The sequence below is a fragment of the Carcharodon carcharias genome, chromosome 4 (assembly GCF_017639515.1).
Source record: "Carcharodon carcharias isolate sCarCar2 chromosome 4, sCarCar2.pri, whole genome shotgun sequence".
Lineage (NCBI taxonomy): Eukaryota > Metazoa > Chordata > Chondrichthyes > Lamniformes > Lamnidae > Carcharodon > Carcharodon carcharias.
This window is the reverse complement of record NC_054470.1, coordinates 141,444,028-141,464,886: the sequence shown is the minus strand read 5'-3', so window position 1 is coordinate 141,464,886 and position 20,859 is coordinate 141,444,028. Positions and strand designations below refer to the sequence as shown.

Sequence of the window (20,859 nt, the reverse complement as noted above, 5' to 3'; positions counted from 1 at the left end):
GGATGGCTGGGGCTCCCACACACACCACTGAAGAGCCACAGTGAGCCGTTGCTGGATGGTGCCTAGGTAGACACAGGGTTTATAGAGGCCACCTTTCATTCCTGCAGATGACTGAGAACCAGTGTCGCTGGGAGACTGCACATGTCCAGGAAACTGGTTAGTCACATTTAGCACCTGCTGCAGGATTTGGCGCCATGGAGACATGGAGGGCATTCACTGTCAGTGGCCGTGAAAGTGACCACGGTGCACAATTTGTATGCTAGTGGCTCCTTTCAGGGCTCCACAGGTGACCTCTGTAGGATTCTCAAGTCTCCACCCACAAAGGCATCCATGAGGTCATGGATGCCATCTTCGTGAAGGCACACAACTTTGTACATTTCGCCCAAGGCCTGGAAAGCCCGGATGCAAGAGCACTGGGATTTGCCCAGATCTCAGCTGCAGGGTGCCATCGACTGCTCTCGCCTAGCACTCAGATCTCAGTGGCAACAAGCAGTCAGCTACACCAACCACAAGGACTTCTACTTGCTGAATGTTCAGCTGGTGTGTGACCACCACAAGTGCATTCTGCAGGTCTGTGCACAGTTCCCAGGAAGTGTCCACAACTCCTACATTCTCAGTTGGTCTCAGATTCCTGACATCTTCCAGGGTCCAGAGAAGCTGCAGAGATGGCTCCTTGGGGACAAGGGCTACCCGCAGAGAATGTGGTTGACGTTCGTGGGGCCGTCTCAGACTGCAGCAGAGCAAAGATAAAATGAGGCTCATGCTGCAACTCGCACCTTGGTGGAGCAAACCATCGGGATGCTGAAAATGATGTTCCTGTACTTGGACCAGTCTGGTGGAGCCCTGCAATATAGTCCACAGAGGATATCACGCATTGGCATCGTCTGCTGCGCCCTTTAAAACCTGGCGCTGCAACGGAGAGAGGAGCTGGCTGAGGAGGAGTTGCAGGAGCTGTACATCTCCTCTGATGAGGAGGATGTCAACGCAGATGAGGGTGAGGAGGCCTTTGAAGGCGAAGATGACGGCGTTGAGGCCGTCACAATGGCCAGATGAGGCAGGCGTGCTGGGGAGGCCCTTATAGTTGCTAGATTCGTGGAGGATGATGACAACATGCAGTGAGGAGACACCATAGATCCTCACTTTGCATCTGTAAATGCTTGACTCCAGTCTGGCTTATGGCAGTATACATACCCTCTGTGATAAGGCTCCTGTCATGGGGACGCAGCAGTGATCCTAATAGTCACTCGATTCCAGGAGGATGATGGGACATGCAGTGAGGTTACTCCATAGATCTTCACATAGACTCCGAGAATACCTGACTTCTGTCTGGCTGAGGGCAGTTCGCTTGCGCTCTGATCAGGGTCATATCATGGAGGCACAGCCGTGAAACTTTAAAAGCCTCTGATCCTTTGTCAGCCTTCTGCACCTGACCCCTTCAGGAGCGCAGTATTGCTGGTCACAGATGCTGAAGAAATGGGAGCCTACAGAGTGCACAGAGAATGACAGAACCCTTTGATCCCCCTGTCCATGACATTCTGGCTGCAATGACAAGCACCAGTGAGGTACAGACATTGGTAACGTGTCCACTGATGTGAGGCCGGACTATCACTTTGGCTTGAAGGCTTCATTAAGCACAACGAAGAGGCCCTGGACTGAGACACCTGCCTTTATTTTCTGCAGGAACTAAGTTTTCACACAAACACTACTCATTAGAGCAAGGAGCCATAGGCAGGGAGACATTCTTCAGGAAGTTTATTTACAATAGTGAACATTATGTACAAGTGATTAACACCTGAGCCCAGGTTGCGCAGCTTGGCCTAAATAGCCAAGTGGTTATGGTACTGGGTTTGTAACCCCAAGATCAAGAGTTCAAATCTCACAATGGCAAACTATGAAACAATGTAACTTCATCTGAATAGGAACAGATGGAAACATGTTTGTACTCGAAAGAGTTACATCTTAACTTTGTTAACCCTGCCGCTACGTCTTGATGCTCCCCAGACATCCACAGTGGAGGTGGAGGCAGCCTGCTGACTGAACCGCCTTGTCTTTGATGTCCTTGATGGGCATCCTCTGGAGGGCCGAGACCTGGAGAGCCCTGGCCTGCTTTCGGGATCCTGCTGTGTGGCAGAGGCTCGGTCCTCGGCCTCAGTAATGCTGGGGTCACAGGAAGAAGGGATTCTGATGGGCTGGACATTCCTGGAGTCACCTGGGTGGACGGCTGCAGGGTGTGCACCTGCTAAGCCTCCTCGCTATGGGTGCCCAAGGGCCCCTGAATGACTCTTGAGGAGAAGGGGAAGCTGGAATGAGGTTGAGCTGCCCTGCTCCCCTCGCGTGTTGACACAGCCAGAGGCCAACTATGGCGTCAGCTATGGAGTTTAGCCCATGCAGCAGTGCAGGAGCGATGTCCTGGACCAAGTCCCCATGGTGGCTGCCATGGTCCACTGATTATCTAAATTGGTTTTTTAATGGCCTCAATAGGCCGTTGACAGGTCAGCGGGCGTGCAGCTGACTTGGCTGCACCCCCGCCGACCTGAAAATGGAAATGGCGCAGGATGATGTTGGGAATTCCGCCCAACTTCACCCTGCGTCATTTTATGCGTCGGCGAGCTGCCCAGCTCCCGCTCACCAACCGGATGATCCTGCCCATAATTTTCTTAAATGAACTGCTGTTGCTTCAATCTGATAAAAATGTCAATCAATCAGCCTTTTAAAGTATCAATAACTGAAACTATAAGCACTTTATCCTGTGCAAATAAACATTGCGCCAGTGACAAAAGAGAACACAGAAAAAATAGCTTATTATAACTTCACGAAGCTGTAAACCTTCTTCACACCTGTGTCAAAAAAGTCACTTACATTATCCTTTTATGAGCGTCTGGTTCTCAGCAAGTGATGAGAGGTATAGATAAAAAGCTTTTTTATTTTTAAAGCAGTTCCACATATGCCAATGTTAATATAGGACTCATTGGTTCTGTATAGAGTGTATTCTGGGTGAATGGGCATGGAAGTACCATGGAGGGAATGGGGCCATTGGAATGGCTGGGGACATGCATTGGCATGAGTTAGGGTTAAACTAAAATCTTGAAGTGCACATTGAATGACTAGCTAGGTTTACTGAGTCTTGATTATGACTGTTGTGTGTTTATTTACTTTGCTGTTTATTTATATTTACAACATCATATTAACTGTAGGAAAATTAAGTTTGATGTTACAATGTTTTGAAAAAAATGAGTTACCAAGGCAAGGAGACAGTTACAGTGAATTGTGTAGCAGCGCTTGCACATTATTTGAATGGTGTTTTTTAACTGGAAACTTATTCACTGGAAGTTTAGCTAATCCGTAAACTTTAGACTTGCCCTGAATCATATCAGTTAAAAAAATCAGTCTTCTTATTTTCTTTCTCCCTTTTAGTGGGGATATGCTTGACCTCCACTCAACACTACCTCCCTAAAGCTCTTCCCTTGGAAGCAAGGCTGAGCGTGAGAATTCAGATGTTTGAGCAGCTGAGGGACAGCTCTTTGCTTGTTTTTTTTACACCAATTATAAACCATAATTTTACTTATCAATTTAGATAGGACCTTTCTTTCATGTCAAACAATTCCTGTTGGTATCAATGAGAATTTTTTTACATTTCTTCCTTATAGTAAATGGTGAATATAGGAGTATAAATACTCATTTTAAATGCAGAAAGTGTTGATGTGCAGATTGCTGGTACTTTCCATTATGTCACTGTGTAAAACTTTAATTGCGTAATGCTCACTGTTCTCAGTTGTGATGTAATCTACTTGAAATATGTCACCACTTAAGTAAAAATTAATAACGGTCCTGTCATTATTATATTGTGTCTGTACTGGCAGATTACAGCAGGTCCAAATTCTGCAGATGAAGACATCAGTCCAGCAAGGGGAAACATCATTCTTCCTCCTGGGAGAGCAGTGGTAGTTTATAACCTTTCCATTATAGATGACCAGGTGAGCAACACAGTTCTAAAGAAACATTCTGTACTGAGTTAAATGTTTTTCAGCCACATATATGAACATATGAACATGCGCAATGAGTGCAGGAGTAGGCCACTCGGCCCTTCAAGCCTGCTCCGCCATTCAATAAGATCATGACTGATCTGACTGTTACCTCAGCTCCACATTCCCACCTACCCCTGATAACCTTTCACCCCCTTGCTTATCAAGTATCTATTGACCTCTGCCTTAAAAATATTCAAAGATTCTGCTTCCATCACTACTTGAGGAAGACAGTTCCAAAGACTCCGGACCCCCAGAGAGAAATCATTTCTCCTCATCTCTGTTGTAAATGGGTGACCCTTTTTTTTAAACAGTGACCTCTAGTTCTAGATTTTCCCACAAGAGGAAAAATCTGTTCCACATCCACCCTGTCAAGACCCCTCAGGATCTTACATGTTTCAATCAAGTCACTTTTCACTCTTCTAAACTCCAGCAGATTCAAACCTAGTCTGTTCAACCTTTCCTCACAGGACAACCCAACTTATTTGGAAGAATAAGGCCCCAAGAGTGTGTGTGCACCAGAGAAGTTTAAAAGGGTTAGTTAGTTACACTTCTGATTAACCAGTTCTTGAAACTTGTTTAAAAGGAGCTTTGTTTTATAATAAATTAATCATTGAGTTTTTTGAAAGAAGCCTGGTCAGAATCTCTTTTCCTCTGGATACTAGAATTGTAGGTAAACAATTGGCTATCTTGGTGAGAAAATTAAACATTAAAATTAATGGTACAGCCTGCGGACTAGTGGGGCTTGAAACTTCGTGCATTCCTCCCATCCCGGTTGTAACACCTTGTAAGTTAAAATACTTTGCTTTCACCCGTGCACCGCCTCTGCTGCTTGCCCAGTGCCCCGCAACGCTCCCGGTCGCTTACCAACCATTCCACTCTCCCTGCTTCTCCCGCACGTTGTTTCCCTCTCCTGAACCCTTGCTGTTTGTGAGGGCTTGGGAGATGAGCACTAAGAGGCAGGAAATGGAACTGTGGAGTGAGAGCAGCTTTGAGTTGCAGGGTCATAGTGGGAGGGTCGTTGACTGGGAGAGTCGACCAGTCATGAGGAGGATCAGCCAATGACAGGGAGGGTGGGGGATCGAGAGGGTTGTTCACTGATCGGTAGGATCGGGAACCAGGAAGGATGGCCAGCGACTGGTAAACTTGGGGACCAGGAAGATCAGCCAGTGACCAGGAGGGTCAGGACTGGGAATGTCAGCCAGCAACCATGAGGGTTGGGGAACAGGAGGGTTGGCCAGCTAGCGGGAGGGTCTGGGACTGGGAGGGGTAGGGGCCAGGATGGTCAGCCAGCCACTGAGAGGATCGGGGACCAGAAGGGTCAGGTGGTGACCTGGTGGGCCAGTGAGAAGCTGGGTTGGGAGGTGGAAGAGGCTGCTCCAAAATGCCGCCTTTCGAGTCATGTGACCCTATGCCAAATTCGGCATGAAACAATGTTAAAACAAAACTACCAATGCTAAATCCAAATACCTGTCCCATTAACTGACCAACGTTAAATCAAAGCGATGAAAAAGGGGCAACTTTAGTGAAGACCTACTGTAGAATTTCATTTACAAAGTGACATAAGATTACCAAGATTTGAAGTTCAATCACAATTGGACCAATGACCCTCTCTCATGTTTTCTAGTATATTGTAGTAAAATCCTTAATGTAGAAACCTAACTTTATTTTTTAAATTATTAAAACTTATCAGTATTCACAGCCACTTACTATTTTACCCCCAAACTGTCAGTAGTTGGTGAAGTAATATGAATGCTCAAATGAAGCCAGTTAATGAACTCATGCCAGGTAGCAAAGCCCTTAACTCAAACAAATGATTGAATCTGGTCTTGGGGAAAAAAAAAATCTGTTGGGCATGATGCCCATCCTTGTGGGCACTGCCATAGGCTCTGCCACCTGAACCTGTGAAGGGATATCATATATATACATACACACACACACACATATACACACACCTATATATCTATACTCCATCATTGCAATGGAGTGTCCAGTGTGACAGAATGTACCCATGCAGTATGCTCATGCCAGTTCGCTGCCCCTGCATCCATTCAGTTGACCATTTTCCATGAGGTTTGCAAATCTTTCAATGGAGAAGCTCATGCCTTTCTGCTTGAGATATTGCAGTGCTCATGACATAGATGGATTCCTTCAATCTCTGCCCAAAAGTCCACATTGTTTCGAGGAACTCTGACAAATAGATGGGAACACACCTCCCCTTTTTCCCCTCTCTGCTTCACTGAGGCTCAGCATCTCCAGGTGAGTTTGGCTGGAATTGTTCTTTGCCCTACAGTGGGGTCTGTCCACAGCTGCTGCTGCCTCAGTCACCTGCTCCTGCTCACATGTCACATGATGCTCTAAATTCGCCTGAAGTCCCACCCAAGGACACAATATTTGCACTGATGGGGGATGCGCTTGACTTCTTGGACTGTGGATCCTCAGGGTATAAATTACCCTAAGGCCACTGTGTCCATGCTGCTGCTGTTTCCCTGGCATTGGCCCTAGAGAGAGCATATCAGTTACTCACCCTCCCATCTGTCAGTATCTGGTCCGTCAGATATCTGGAGGACCATCAACTGTAAGCTTCTGGAGACGACTACTGTGGTTGTGACTAGTTGAGTGCTGTAAGGATCACTACTAGGATCTCAGTTATTTACAATCTATATTAATGACTTTGATGAAGAGTCAGAGAGTAATGTATCTAAGTTTGCTGACGATACAAAGATAAGGTGGAAGGTAAGCTGTGGGAGGATACAGGGGGGTAGCAAAGAGGTTAAGTGAGTGGGTAACATGATGGAAGATAGTGTATAATGTGGGGAAGCGTGAGGTTTTTCACTTTGGTCATATGGAATAGAAAAGCAGAATATTTTTAAAAGGCATGAAACTCGTAAATGTTGATGTTGAGAGAGGCCTGGGTGTACTCGTACATGGAACACAAAGGGCAGTATTTAGCCCTTGTCAGGCGAGCGCGGCGGGAAGCTGACCGCAGCCTGCGATCGAGGTCGGAAGGTGATTTCACACTGGAGGGCCAAGTAAGGCCCGCCCAGCATGAAACGCAAGCAGCAGTGCTCAGTGCTGCCTGTGTGGGGTGGGGAAGGAGGGCAAGAGGCACAGAGCTCCTCAGGGAGATGAAGAGTTTTCAAGAAAAATAATAAAGAATTGAAAAATATTATAAAACCTGGGCAGGGACATGTTATTAATTACATTTTAAAATTTTTATTTTTTTTTGGAAACCTCATCTTGCTTGTAGATGAAGTTTCCTAAAAAGTGCAAAGGCTGCTTGGCCTTTTCGCCTGCCCGCCAACCGAGGTAAAAATTTTGCCCAAAAAGTTGGCATGCAGGTAAGAGCACCAATTAGGAAAACAAATGATATTTTGGCCTTAATTGCAAGAGGAGGATTAGAATATAGGAATAAAGAAGTCTTGCTACAATTTTATAGGGCTTTGGTAAAATCACACCTCGAATACTCTGTGCAGTTTTGGTGTCCATATTTAAGGAAGGATATACTGCATTGGAGGCAGTACAACAAAGGTTCACTTGATTGGTCCCTGAGATGAGGGAGTTGTCCTATGATGAGACATTGAGTAAATTGGGCCTATATTCTCTGGAGAATAATGAGAGGTGATCTTACTGAAACATACACATTCTGAAGACCTTAATAGGGTAGGTGCTGAGAGATTGTTTATGCTGATCCGGAATCTGAAACACAGGATCACTGTCCCAGGGTTAGGAACTGATCATTTAGGACTGAAATAAGGAGAAACCTCTTCACTCAAAGGGTTGTGAATCTTTGAAATTCTCTGCCCCAGAGGATTGTGGTTGTGCCATCATTGAATATATTTAAAGCTGGGATGGACAGATCTTTGGCATCTCAGGGAATCCAAGGATATGAGCGGGAAAGTGGAGGCGAAGATTAGCCTTGATCTCATTGAATGGCGGAGCAGGCTGATGAACCATATGTTCTCCTACTATTCCTGTTTCTTGCATTCTTCTGTTCACAAATGAGGAAACTGCTCCAAGGCGCTTGCATGGACAGGAGAAGGAGATTTAACCTTCTCTCTGCCAGACACCCATCTGGCACCTGGCGTCAGAGGGAGGGGAGACCGCTGAAAGCTGCCCTATTACCCTTGCCTCTGACACCCCCCCTTGTGACCTCCATCATGCCCTATTCATCTGCGCTGTGGGATCCAATGTTGATCCTCAAGCTGGGCCTGGGAGCATTATTGGCAATGGCCAGCACTCCCAGTGGCACAGTTGCAATGGGGAGCTGCCAATCCACCCCTGCGGAAGCGACTTGGGGCTCCTACTGCTTCTCTAACCAGTGAGGGAGGGTGGTGGAGGGAACTCCTGTTACGAGCACTAAATTCCAGTCCTCATTTTTCTTTAAGGTGAATACCAAAGAGTGTTAAGACTGTGATGCTTCCCTTTAGAACATCTTGAGGCACCATTTACATGTACTGCTCCATGCTGCTGGGCATTAGAAGTCATTGATGCACATCCTGCATTGGACACTTGTCCTGCTAACTGCACTGCAGCTGCTGATCTCAAGGAATCTCCAGCCATGTCTGCTTAGTTTGACTGGCAGGCCTCCTCCTTCCACTCTCTGGAAATAGCATGTTCTTCAGGGCTTTCACTTTTTCTCCAGGGAGTTGTTGCTGAATTGTGGAGCTGCATTTCCTTGACTACCTGACATATTGCTGCACTGAGCCCTTGCACACTATTATTATACACTCTGCCTGCAGCCACACTGATGGCTGACGGGCACTCTTTAAATGAGGCTTGCCATGTCTACCTCCCATCTTCTGTAGGCGTCTGGCATCCCTAATTGAATGGTGATCGCAGAGGCAAGCCACGAATTGGTTACTTCCGACAAGATGCTGCCGGATGTCACGCAACAACCTTGAGCCTGGTCCCAACATCAGGCTCCTGGCCCTCTCTGGAAAATTAAACCCAGTGTTTCAGGTTGATGACCTTTCATCAGTGGAAAAGGATGATGCGGGTATAGACATCAGGATGGAGGACTGTGAAATATTAGTGGAAATTAACATAGAGAGGTGGTACTAGTAAGTTTAGTGGCCTTAAAAGTGGATAAGTCCGTAGGCCCAGATGAGATGTATCCCAGGATGTTGAAGGAGGAAAAGGAAGAGATATCAGGGGCCCTGGCAGTAATTTTCAAATCCTCTCTGGCCACAGGTGAGGTGCCAGAGGACTGGAGAACTGCTAACGTCCCATTATTAAAAAAAGGAGGAATGGATAAACCAGGAAATTACAGGGCAGTCAGTCTAACCTTGCTGGTGGGGAAGTTACTAGAAAGAATTCTGAGGGACAGAATATATCTGCACTTGGAGAGACACAGATTAATCAGGGATAGTCACCATGGATTTGTTAAGGAAGGTCGTGTTTGACAATTTGATCGAATTTTTTGAGGAGGTAACCAGGAGTGTTGATAAGGGTAATACATTTGATGTGGTGTACATGGACTTTAGCAAGGTTTTTGATAAGGTCCCTCATGGCAGACTGGTCAAGAAAGTAAGAGCCCATGGGATCCAAGGCAAAGTGGCACATTGGATCCAAAATTAGCTGAGAGGCAGGAAGCAGAAGGTGATGGTAGAGGGATGTTTCTGTGACTGGAAGTCTGTTTTCTGTGATGTTCTGCAGGACTCGGTGCTGTTTGTGATATAGATAAATGATTTGGACCTAAATGTAGTGGGTATGATCAAGAAGTTCGCGGATGACACGAAAATTGGTAGAGTGATAAACAGTGAGGAGAATAGCCGTAAACTGCAGGAGGATATCAATGGACTGGTCAGGTGGGCAGAGCAGTGGCAAATGGAATTCAACCCAGAACAGTGTGAGGTACTGCACTTGGGGAGGGCTAACAAGGCAAGGGATTACACCATGAATGGTAGGACCCTGGAAAGTACTGAAGATCAAAGGGACTTTGGAGTGCATATCCACAGATCCCTGAAGGCTGAGGGCAGGTAGATAAGGTGGTTAAGAAGGATATGGGATACTTGTCTTTATTAGTTGAGGCATAGAATACAAGAGCAGGGAGGTTATGCTGGAACTGTATAAAATGCTGGTTAGGCCACAACTGGAGTACTGCTTGCAGTTCTAGTCACCCCATTATAGGAAGGATGTGATTGCACTGGAGAGGGTGCAGGGGAGATTTACCAGGATGCTGCCTGGGCTGGAGGGTCTGAGCTATGGGGAAGGATTGGATAGGCTGGGGTTCTTTTCCTTGGAGCAGCAAAGGTTGAGTGGGGACCTGATAGAGGTGTATAAAATTATGAGGGGCATAGCTAGGGTGGATAGGAAGGCACTTTTTCCATTAGTGGAGGGATCAATAACCAGGGGGCGTAGATTTAAGATAAGAGATAGAAGGCTAAGAGGGGAATTGAGGAGAAACTTTTTTACCTAGAGGGTGGTGGGAGTCTGGAACTCATTGCCTGAAAGGGTGGTTGAGTCAGAAACTCTCATAACATTTAAGAAGCATTTAGATATTCACTTGCGTTACCATAGCCTCCAGGGCTATGGACCAGGCTCTGGAAAATAGGATTAGAGTAGTCAGGTCTTTGTTGACTCGCGTGGACACAATGGGCTGAATGGCATCCTCCTGAGCTATAAATGTCAGGGTCTATCAGTCAGTCCCCATTCACCACCACTCTCCTCTGCCTTTCTGAAGTTATTCTCACATTGAACAGCATCTCCTTTGAAATAAGAAAAAAAAGGTTTCTTTCTTCACAGATGCTGCCATACATGCGGAACACTTTCAGCATTTTCTATGTTTAGTTTGGTTTCAAGCATGAGCTGTATTTTGCTTTTGAGCTGGCAGGTGAACTTGTCTTCTTTCTATTCTCAGAGTGCCCAAGGGGCAGATGCAATAACACAAGCTGTTCTCTTTTAAATAGCAGAAGCAACCATTTAACAGCCAGTAGGTGGGATATCTTAGCCCCTCAATCAGTGAGTTTCTGGCTGCATACCTAATATAGGCAGGAGATTTGCCCATCACCTACAAATGATGAACTGCCTTTGTAAAATCAGTTTGTCTCTTGCCAACACTAGATGGCCACTGATAGCCATCTGTGCATGTGCACTGGTCCCCGTATGTGCGGATATCCAATGACGTCACTCCTCTGCCCCCAGCCTGCCAGTACCTCTCTGTGCATGCGTCAATAATGTCATCATGCAAACATGCAGTGACGTCAGTACACCCTTGCATGCTCCTCCTCAGAGACAGAGTGACACTATATGGCATTAATGGTTCCATCAAGGAGCTGGGTGTATAATGAGATTAATGTTTGCCTTTTTACCAGTTGTTGGAGTTAATTGAAAGCCTGGCACACTGCAGCCACTTTATCTGCATGAGCTAATGATACCTGTCACACACACACAGACATTAGGAAAGGTTTAAACTGAAAGAGCAAAGATTGTAATTCCTTGAATAACGTAACAGCTTGCACATGAATGGGCCCTACAAGCAAGGCCAACGGCCAAATGTAGACTATAATGGACATTTTGTTCAGTGGACTCCTGCTTGAAGGCAGTCATGGAGCAGTCTGGTCAGATCTCCACCTCAGACAACTTGCACCCACATCAACACATAGATAAAAGCAAACATGAAAACAAAAATTGCTGGAAAAACTCAGCAGGTCTGACAGCATCTGTGGAGAGAAAGACAGGGTTAACGTTTTGAGTTCGTATGACTTCTTCAGAACTAAAGAGAAGTAGAAATGTGATGAAATATATACTGTTTAAGGGGGGGGGGTGGGATAGGTGAAGCTGGATAGCAGGCCAGTGATAGCTGGAGGCAAAGGAGTAATTGCAAAAGATGTCATAAACGAAAGGTCGAAGGGGATTGATGGTGGCGATGCTGACTAAAGGATGTGCTAATGGTGACATTAAGAGTAGAAAGCAGGATGCGCAAGTGACAGATGGCTCTAGTGGGGTTGGGTTGGGCGGGGGAGGGATTAAAATAGCCCACGTTTAAGTTCTTCTTTGAGCAGCCTGTACTGTTCCGTAGGACTTCAGAACACTGCCAAGCAGCTCAACTTGTAACTGAATAAAATTGGTTAGGGCATATACATAGAGACAATAGACATTTTTTTGTGAAAGTTTCCAGTTAAAAGTTTCATCCTCCTGTGGCTAATTTAACATACAAATTACAGTTATACAAATATGAGCTGCTGAACTTATGCTGATCTGATTGCCATGTGAATTTTTGGTTCTCCCAGGACTCCAATGTATGGTAAGTGAGGTATGAAATGAATTACTTAAGTTGCTTTATTTCACAGTGTATCTATTTATTGAATACAAATCTGTGGTATTTAGAATTTATATGAATATCCTGTAGAATATTATTTCTCCAACAGTTAATATGTGTGGATTCCAAGCTTCTATGGGGGATTCACTACTCAGAGATTTAAAGCTCAAAGTCCCAAAATTCCACGTTCCCTTCGCTGTCAACATAATGTGTCCATAGACTAAACCATGTAATCCATTCTATAATGCAGTGACAGTAATTATCATAATCGGAATGGAAGGCTTGTGCCTGTAAGGGCATTTCAGAAGACAGTCAGAAGGAGGATCAGAGCAATGTCCTGCCCTCCTGAGGGTGGAACTTCAGTGAAGCTTGGTGGGAACTTAATTTGCAGGCTGGCTTTGGAACTTCATCGGATACATTTCAAGAGGTTGGGTGGGCGTGCTCCCTCTTTGCCAATGCCTGGGATTTGGTGGAAATTTAAATGAGTTATGTCACCTGTCATACTGCCCCAAATCTTGGCCCTCTAGTGGGTTATGCTGCTGCCCTGCTCAACCACCAGAAATTTCTGTAATTAAATCAAAGATTCATTTGTTCCATGTGTAAGGCATTTCTTTCATTCTTACAGATTCCTGAAAATGATGAAGTTTTCACTGTGCAGCTAATCAGTGTCGAGGGAGGAGCTGAAATCAATGCTACACGAAGCAGCTTTCAAATTAAAATCAACAAAAATGATAGCCCAGTGCGATTAGCACAAGCATTGTACACAGTGTCAGAGACAGATGATGTGATTACCATACCAGTCATTCGTGGGAGGGACCAGTTTGGAAAAATAATTGGTTCTGATGATGCTCTGGTTTCTATTAATTATCAGATAGTAACTGGCAACAGTTCTGCCAGTGCATTGTTACAATCTGATTTTATTGATCTTCATCCAAACAGAACTATTATTTTCCCACCTTATGTTTATGAAGTAAATCTGAAATTTCAGATTATCAATGATGCTATCCCTGAAATTGCAGAGTCATTTCAGGTTGTGTTACTTGAAGATACGATAAAGGGAGATGCAGTGTTGTTTACTCCCAGTACAGCTCAGATTATTATTGAGCCAAATGATAAACCTCATGGGGTTCTCTCCATTAGCAGCAGTCTTTTGGCACATAAAGTTGTTATCAATGAAGACGTGACAACAAGGTAGGATATAATATAATGTTGTTGCATTATGGCTTCTTACTACCATGTTCAGTAATAAGTTTTGGTTTGCAGAAATAATTTTGTATGTTTTCCATGTTTGGTAATGTTTTTTATTCATTCACGGGATGTGGGTTTTGCTGGCTGGGCCAGCATTTATTCCCCATCCCTAGCTGCCCTTGGGAAGGGCAACTAGATATCAATCTAGTTGGAGCAACTGTGACCACTGACTTCAGTTTTTCTTTCAATGACGCAATTTCCAAATTATAAGAGCTCAACCATTGAGATTGCTTTCAAACATAATAATTGAAGTTACTTAATATTATTTATTAACATAATACTCATGTTATATGTTTACTTAACTGGACCTTCCTAAAAGACTTGAAAATAATTTACTTAATCTATTTTTCCAGAAATTTCTTCTGTTAATATCTCTGGTTCTCACAAATAAGCAATTTAGAATGTGGAATTATCTTGACTCAGGCTCTATAATACTATGAGTATGCAATTAGCTCTAAAGAAATTTAAGCAGATCAGAGGGAGTAAAATCTCTGTCGAAGAAGAGGATCTTAGTGTTTTTTTTGAAGGCAGAGAAGGAGATGTCAAAGTCAAGATGTTGAGGGAGGGAATTCTAGAAGGCATGTCCAAGTGACTGAATGATAAGCTACCAGTAGTGGAACTGAGGGATAGAAATGAGCTGGTGCTGAAAGACAAAAGGGTATGCTTGGAGATGTAGCATAAGAGATCACTGGAGCAGATCTGTCTACAAGAAGGCACAGGTTAAGGTAGATCACTTGATTAAGGTAGAAGGAGGCAGTAGGCTTGCCTCAGAGTGTCTGGGACAGTGGAGGACAAGGAGTTTACAGGGAGGCAGCAGGGAGTGGAGTCAGGAAGCAAGACAGGATTGAGGTAATTAGTTTGGAAATATTGGAGTTGTAAAAGACAGATGCAAGGGGATAAGGAGCACAAAAAGGTTAGATAGTGAGGCAAGTATGATGGAGGTGGAAAAATAGGAAAGCTCAGAACTGGGGCAGATTTTAGAAACAATAGCATCCAGTATGAAAGTTTGTCAGAGAAACATATCAGTTAAACAGGGATCATATTCAACCAAGAAGGTTAGCAAGCGGTCCAGAATTAATGTAGCATTCAGAGATACTGAGTTGTTTGCAGAAATAGGGAAGTTTCAGGTCTATTTCAGGTTGGAGATTAATTCAGTGTGAACAGAAAAGCCTTTTTTTAGGAGTCCTTTATGACATTAGTAAATTATTTTTCAAGAAGATTAATTAAAACTACACGTGGTTAATGTTATGTCAGATTATATATGGTGAATCCAAACTGCTAAATTAAATATAAATAACTGCTAAAGAAATTAAAGCTTTGCAGAATGACTGATTTTAGATGCCTGTACAAATCTAATTATTGTCAGTGTTCATTAATCCATGCAGTAATCCTTTCCTGGATATTCTAATTGCAGATTTCATGGAATTACCATTGTAAGAAACGGTGGGACACATGGTAACGTTTCGGTGAATTGGCTTATTTCAAGGAACAGTAGTGACTCTTCTGCTGTCACTGTAGATTTAATGCCAGCTTCAGGAACTCTGAACTTTGTGGAAGGACAGACACTGGAAACAGTGCACCTCACCATCATTAGTGATGATTTACCGGAGGAAGCAGAGGCTTACCTTTTCCAACTTTTGAACAGTACAATAAAGGGAGGTGCAGAACTAGATGAACCCATGCAAGTATGTTTATTAAAATTGCAGTTTAGATGTACATTATAATTGTCTTCAGTATGTTCTTAAGAATATATAAGACTGCTTTGCATAATGTTTTGGTGAATGATAGATGATATAATTAAAAAGAAAGGAAGAAAGGACTTGCATTTATAAAGCACCTTTCACAACCTCAGGTCAACAAAAAGCACTTCACTGACACTGGAGTACTTTAGGAATGTTGCTCAGAAATACATGAACAAATGATCTATTTTAGTGAGGTAAGAGGTACAGAGGCCAGACAATAAATTTCGAACAAGGAGACACTTGAGGTAGTGGTATCAGGACAATTTATTAAGCGACAGAAGTTATACTTACAAAAGAAAGGCAGTTGATATTCTAGTTCAGATGGTTCTTGCTTTGCACTGACTCTCAAGACTGTTGACAACTTATGACTCCTATTCTTCTTTTCTTACCCTATGCCTTCTTGAAATTTGAGCACTGACCTTTGGCAAATTCATTTTTTTTATCCCCTATATATAGGGGCTCTTCCTGTGTTGCGTTCTGATCTTGTTATCTGTCTGTCAATGCTTACATTAATTTTCAATTGTGATCATGACCCCTGGTCATGACGTTTAGTCACGACCCAAACAGCATATCCTTAACACATAAACAGTCCATCCATGTTTGTGGTTTTAATTAATTCAAATGATGCAGACAGTTCTTCCTCGCACATCTACAACTATCCCTTCATCTATCGGGAACTAATAAAAATACAAAATACACTAAAAAGGAATTTATAACACAAAGTAAAAAGAGTTGTATAAAAAGTGTAACGGATATAAAAATTATAAAACAATTCACGTTTCCTACATGGCTGAGAAATATTGGCCAGGGCAGAGAAGCATCAGTTTCTCTTCAGACATTGGCATAGGATCTTTCAAATCCTCCTCAGAAGGTAGATGGAGCCTTGATTTAATCCCTCACCTGAAAGGTGGCACATCTGATAGTGCAGTACTCCACTGGAATGCCAATCTGAATTATATGTTTTGGTTTCTGTCTGCTTGTAAAATTCAGCCTGAAGCCTGAACTGGGTGAAATGTTATAGTGAATTTTTAAGCCTCTCGCCATATGCAGCAGCTTGGGAAAATCGAGACTAGAGTCTTTTTCCATGGGCAGGAGTGCTCTTCAGCTAGTTGTTTGCTGAATCCTGGTAACACCATTGGGCATATTACTCTTCAAGAAAACCTTCCCATAACTAAGATGCTTTTTCTATATTGGGGTACTTTGAATTCTGCAAAAACTCCTTCAGATGCATGGTTTTCAAAGTTTTCTTGAAACAACTTGTGAATGTTTAGAATAAATACAGTGTATAAAATGATAGATGCACGTAGGTTTTGCATTTCTCATGAGCCTGATGAGATAACACAAATCCTGAATAAGTGACTGTCAGTTGTTGGTTGTGTTTTTGACAATATTGTAACCGAGTGGGACCTTAAATTACTAGGGTAGACCAAGGATTGAAATAAGGTGGTTTATTCTTTTCATCTTTCTCTTGTTTAGATTATTTTCTATATTCAGGATAGTGATGATGTCTATGGCTTAATTAAATTCCATTCTATGGAAGAACAGAAGATAGAGAGTAGCCCTGCTGGGCGGTTTCTGTCGTTGAGTTTTGCCAGACGTAATGGAACCATTGGGATTGTGAAATTAAACTACACAGTACTGTACATCCCTCCCGGTATTATGGATCTTTCTAAAGCAAAGGATGATGTCCTAAATGTTTCTATCAAAAACGATATTATCTTCATGCCAGGACAAACACAGATAAGCCTCAAGCTACCAATAAGAAATGATGCATTCCTTCAAAATGGGGCAAGTTTTTTTATACAGGTATGTCAATATAAATGGTAATGGTTATAACATTTATTCAATATTAATGGTCAAATTGTCAATGCATTTTTGCACACCAATTATAGATTTTAAGATACCTGTATTGGTAACATTGACTGCTTTTTAGTGAAAAGTCAATCTCAGTTCATTTCCTCTTGAGACTGTTTATCTTATATAGTTGCTGTTAGTCTTTTTATATTTATCTAAAATATCATTTGATATTTTATGGAGTGCTTTTCAGGGGGTTACACATGAGTTATAACAGAAAACAAGAGTTTTCTAATTGAATGTGGCTACCATTCTTTAAATATCATCAAACTATTTATTATTTAAAATGTTTGCAAACCAGCATTTTAACTATTTCTTTTACTGTTTTTTCAAGTGATACTTAATAATAGTTTGTACTGTGTTGAAGAATTGGGGATAAGCAACCTAATAATTTTATCCACCATCTTCAGATCCCTGGAACAGTATAACTATGTCGCTCTGTAATTATTTGGTCATAATTGTCTTGTTTTTCCAGTTCTTTGCCACTTTCAAAAATAACTGCTGAGGTTATCCTGCCATTTGTAGCAAGGGAGAGAATGGATAATTAATTAATATCCTTTAGAATTAAAGTGCCTCATGAAATGTTCTCTGTTATGCTGTCTGCCGAAGTTTGAAAACACAGCAGCAATCACAGTACTTTCCAACACTTTATGGGAGAAATTTGATGCTGGCAATGGGAGTCCCATGGAGTCCAACCCACTCAGGAAAAACTGAGCGAACTCTGTATTGCTTTTCTCTCGGAGGCCTGGTGCAATTACCAGGCTATTAGGCACTCACTTGGACAGTATTGGCCCTCCCACGCAATCAAGCCCCGAGTAGGGCATAAATCTGTCTCCTGAGAGCTGCTAGCCAATCAGAGGCTTTCAGCTCTCTAGTACTGGCAGCACCACCGAGAATGATGACCACTGCGGCTATAACACTCAGGCCTATCTTGAAGATTGCCAGTGGATTACTAGATTGAGGTGAGTGTGGGATGGGATCGCAGGGAAGGGAGCGCCTGGTGTATAAAGAGCAACCGATCTGCTAACAGTGGAAAGGAAAATTGGTGTAAAACGGCAATCGATCTGCCACTGCATATTTTGCTCCCTGCTGAAGTTGAACTTTATTCCCAAAGCACTTAATTATTTGACACTGTTTACTTCAAATTTATTGTTTATCCTTATATGTAATTTGCATATGCATGCAATTGCCTGTTGTTGGCTGCTGCTTTAATTTAATCTCTTAGCTAAGTTTGATGTATTTTAGCAGAATAGCATTGTGAGTCACTGCATTATGGATTAGATTGGATATTTGAGATCATCAAAAACACTATTCAAGAGCATCCTTCTAAATTACGTTTTACTTTTCTAAAAAATAACGTTTATTTTACTTCAACTATTGTGCATATTTATCTTATTTCAAGTTTTGCTTTTGCCCTTTAAGATAAAATGTCAGTCTGATTATATTTGAAACATCTTAATTCCTGATTCAAAACTGAATCAGCCTTTTTATTTGAATATGAAATTCAGATTTAGTTACAGTTATACCATCTTTCTAAAAATCACACTTAATAAGTGCTAGTTGGTTTGTAGCTCCAGTCTGCTGCCTCTTTTCCAACATGTTGAGATGGATAGACACTTCTTAATATAAAGTTGCTGGTATTAATTTGTACCAAGAAGAGAATGTTGTAACTGTGTGAATAGTGTCCAAATCAAGCTGTGTGTAATGTTAGCTACATTCCCTTTGTTCACTGAAATTTATGACTATTTTACAAAAAATATTCTATTTAGTTCAGTTCACACACTATCAATATTATGAATGAGGAATTAATGTGCAGTTCAGTAGAATACTTCTCTTTTAACAATTTATACTTTCTCTCACTTCAATTATCTACCTTCACAGATCAATTCCTATTGTTTTCACAGAATTAAAATAATTTACCTGGATTATCTGCCTGATAGCACAGTGGGTTAATGTTGCTCAGTGCTAGGACATTGCCAAGTGACTGTTGTTACCCCCATGATGCTGATTTTAGCCAGGTAGTCAGGGAAGATAGTGAATTGTTGCAACAAGCCCGGTACTTTCCAACAGCGGGTTAACAAAAAATAAAAAGGCATGAAGTTCTCCTACACCTCTTTATGGCCAGATATAGGCAGTACTCACAAGAACTTTAGGTAGAAATGGATGAGAAATGCCATTTTACGCATCTCAGTTCATACAGAAATAAAACACAAGGTTAGATTTTCTGAGCAATTTTCAGAGGGGAATTGCATGAGCAAACTTTGTTGGAACATTGGAAAAAGATCTGCCAAGTTGGACCTCTGCCCGTTTTCTTTCATCCAGTTTTCTGATTGGGCTTTTGATGATACTTAGAAGAATCTGCCATCCCGTAGATGAATACATGTAATTAAATGTATTTTTCAAACCTGTTATTCCCACCTATTAAATACTGTTTTATTTACCTGGCCATATGAACTGGAGTTCAGGGTTTCTAGGTGCTAATTTACACACACAAACTTACAGACCATTAGCAAGGCTGCAACATTGACAGACCATTGCTGAAATGAATTTGCTTTTTCCTGCGGTCACTGAGGTCATTGAAAATCCTGTAGCAGTCAGTGAGCTGTTGCTTTTTTTTTGTACTCCAGCAGCCATTGTGCTACAGTAGGTACCTTGCCTAGAAACTTCCTTTTTGAGGAAGAAGAAAAGGACCAACTGAGGAATAGCAAATCTCTGCACCCATCCATTCAAGGCATTGTGCACTGCGGTAGTCCTCTGAGACACTCCTCAAAGAATTTCATGCCTGCATGCCAAAAAAAAAATCAAGTGCCCATGTCTGTCCCTGTAAGCAACTGCAGACGTGTATATCCTGTCGCAGCATGCTCACCCCTGACCCAAATTGGCCAGCTTCCAATCAAAGGCTTTGAGTGTTCTAATGACCCTGTTCATGTGTCTGTTGGCAATCAAACCAAAGAGAAAACCCAGGTTTGTGTGTCATTTAATCTGTCATTTGAGATCACTGGAGAATTCTTTATTAATATTGAGTCAGCAGACAGAAGCGGTCATTTATACCATTAGAGCCAAATGACTGACTGAAAGTGCAGTCCCATTTCATAAAAAGAGGGATACAGCCAGCTGGCTTAAAAAAAATAAAAAGTATGCCTGTCTAAAGAATGTGAATTTGACTGAATTTAAGCTGCAATCTTTTGCAAGAATACGTTTTAATTTTAGGTTTTTTTTGTAAGTGAAGCAGTGTTTTGAAATGAAGAAAATGTTCATATTTGTAAACTGATGAATAATAATAGAAATGTGTTTCGTTTTATGAAACATAAAACTATTCTGACATGAATGTACATTGACTGCGTTGAATTCTTGCTTGATTTTTACCTGGATGGCTATTGCAAGCAGTAAGCTCACTTGAGGCTTACCATGAGAAACAAAGACATTTTTAACTCCAAGGCCTGACTGCCATGTTGGATGTCCACCTACTGCCTGAACATGGCAAGAATTCCACCTTCCGCTTTCCAGCTGGAACCAGGATTTAATGCAGCTAAGGCTGCTGCTGTGGACTGAAGGAATGTTTCCCAGTAGGAAGGTAATTGGTTTCAAATCATGAGGAGCTTATACAGAGTAGACAGGGAGAAGCTGTTCCCAGTTGCGAAAGGATCACGAATGCGAGGGCACAGATTTAAAATAATTGACAAAAGAAGCAAAAACGATATGAGAAAAACTTCTTCATGTAGTGAGTAGT

At 42.4% G+C, this 20,859-nt stretch overlaps 1 protein-coding gene across 1 annotated transcript in view; it reads left to right on the top strand.

Annotated features, from left to right (window-relative positions):
* adgrv1 (adhesion G protein-coupled receptor V1) overlaps positions 1-20,859 on the top strand; it is a 723,938-nt gene that overhangs the window by 37,611 nt on the left and 665,468 nt on the right. The window contains 4 exon segments of the mRNA XM_041185339.1: positions 3,861-3,974; positions 12,911-13,476; positions 14,948-15,218; positions 16,752-17,081. Coding sequence (XP_041041273.1) covers positions 3,861-3,974; positions 12,911-13,476; positions 14,948-15,218; positions 16,752-17,081 — 1,281 coding nt within the window.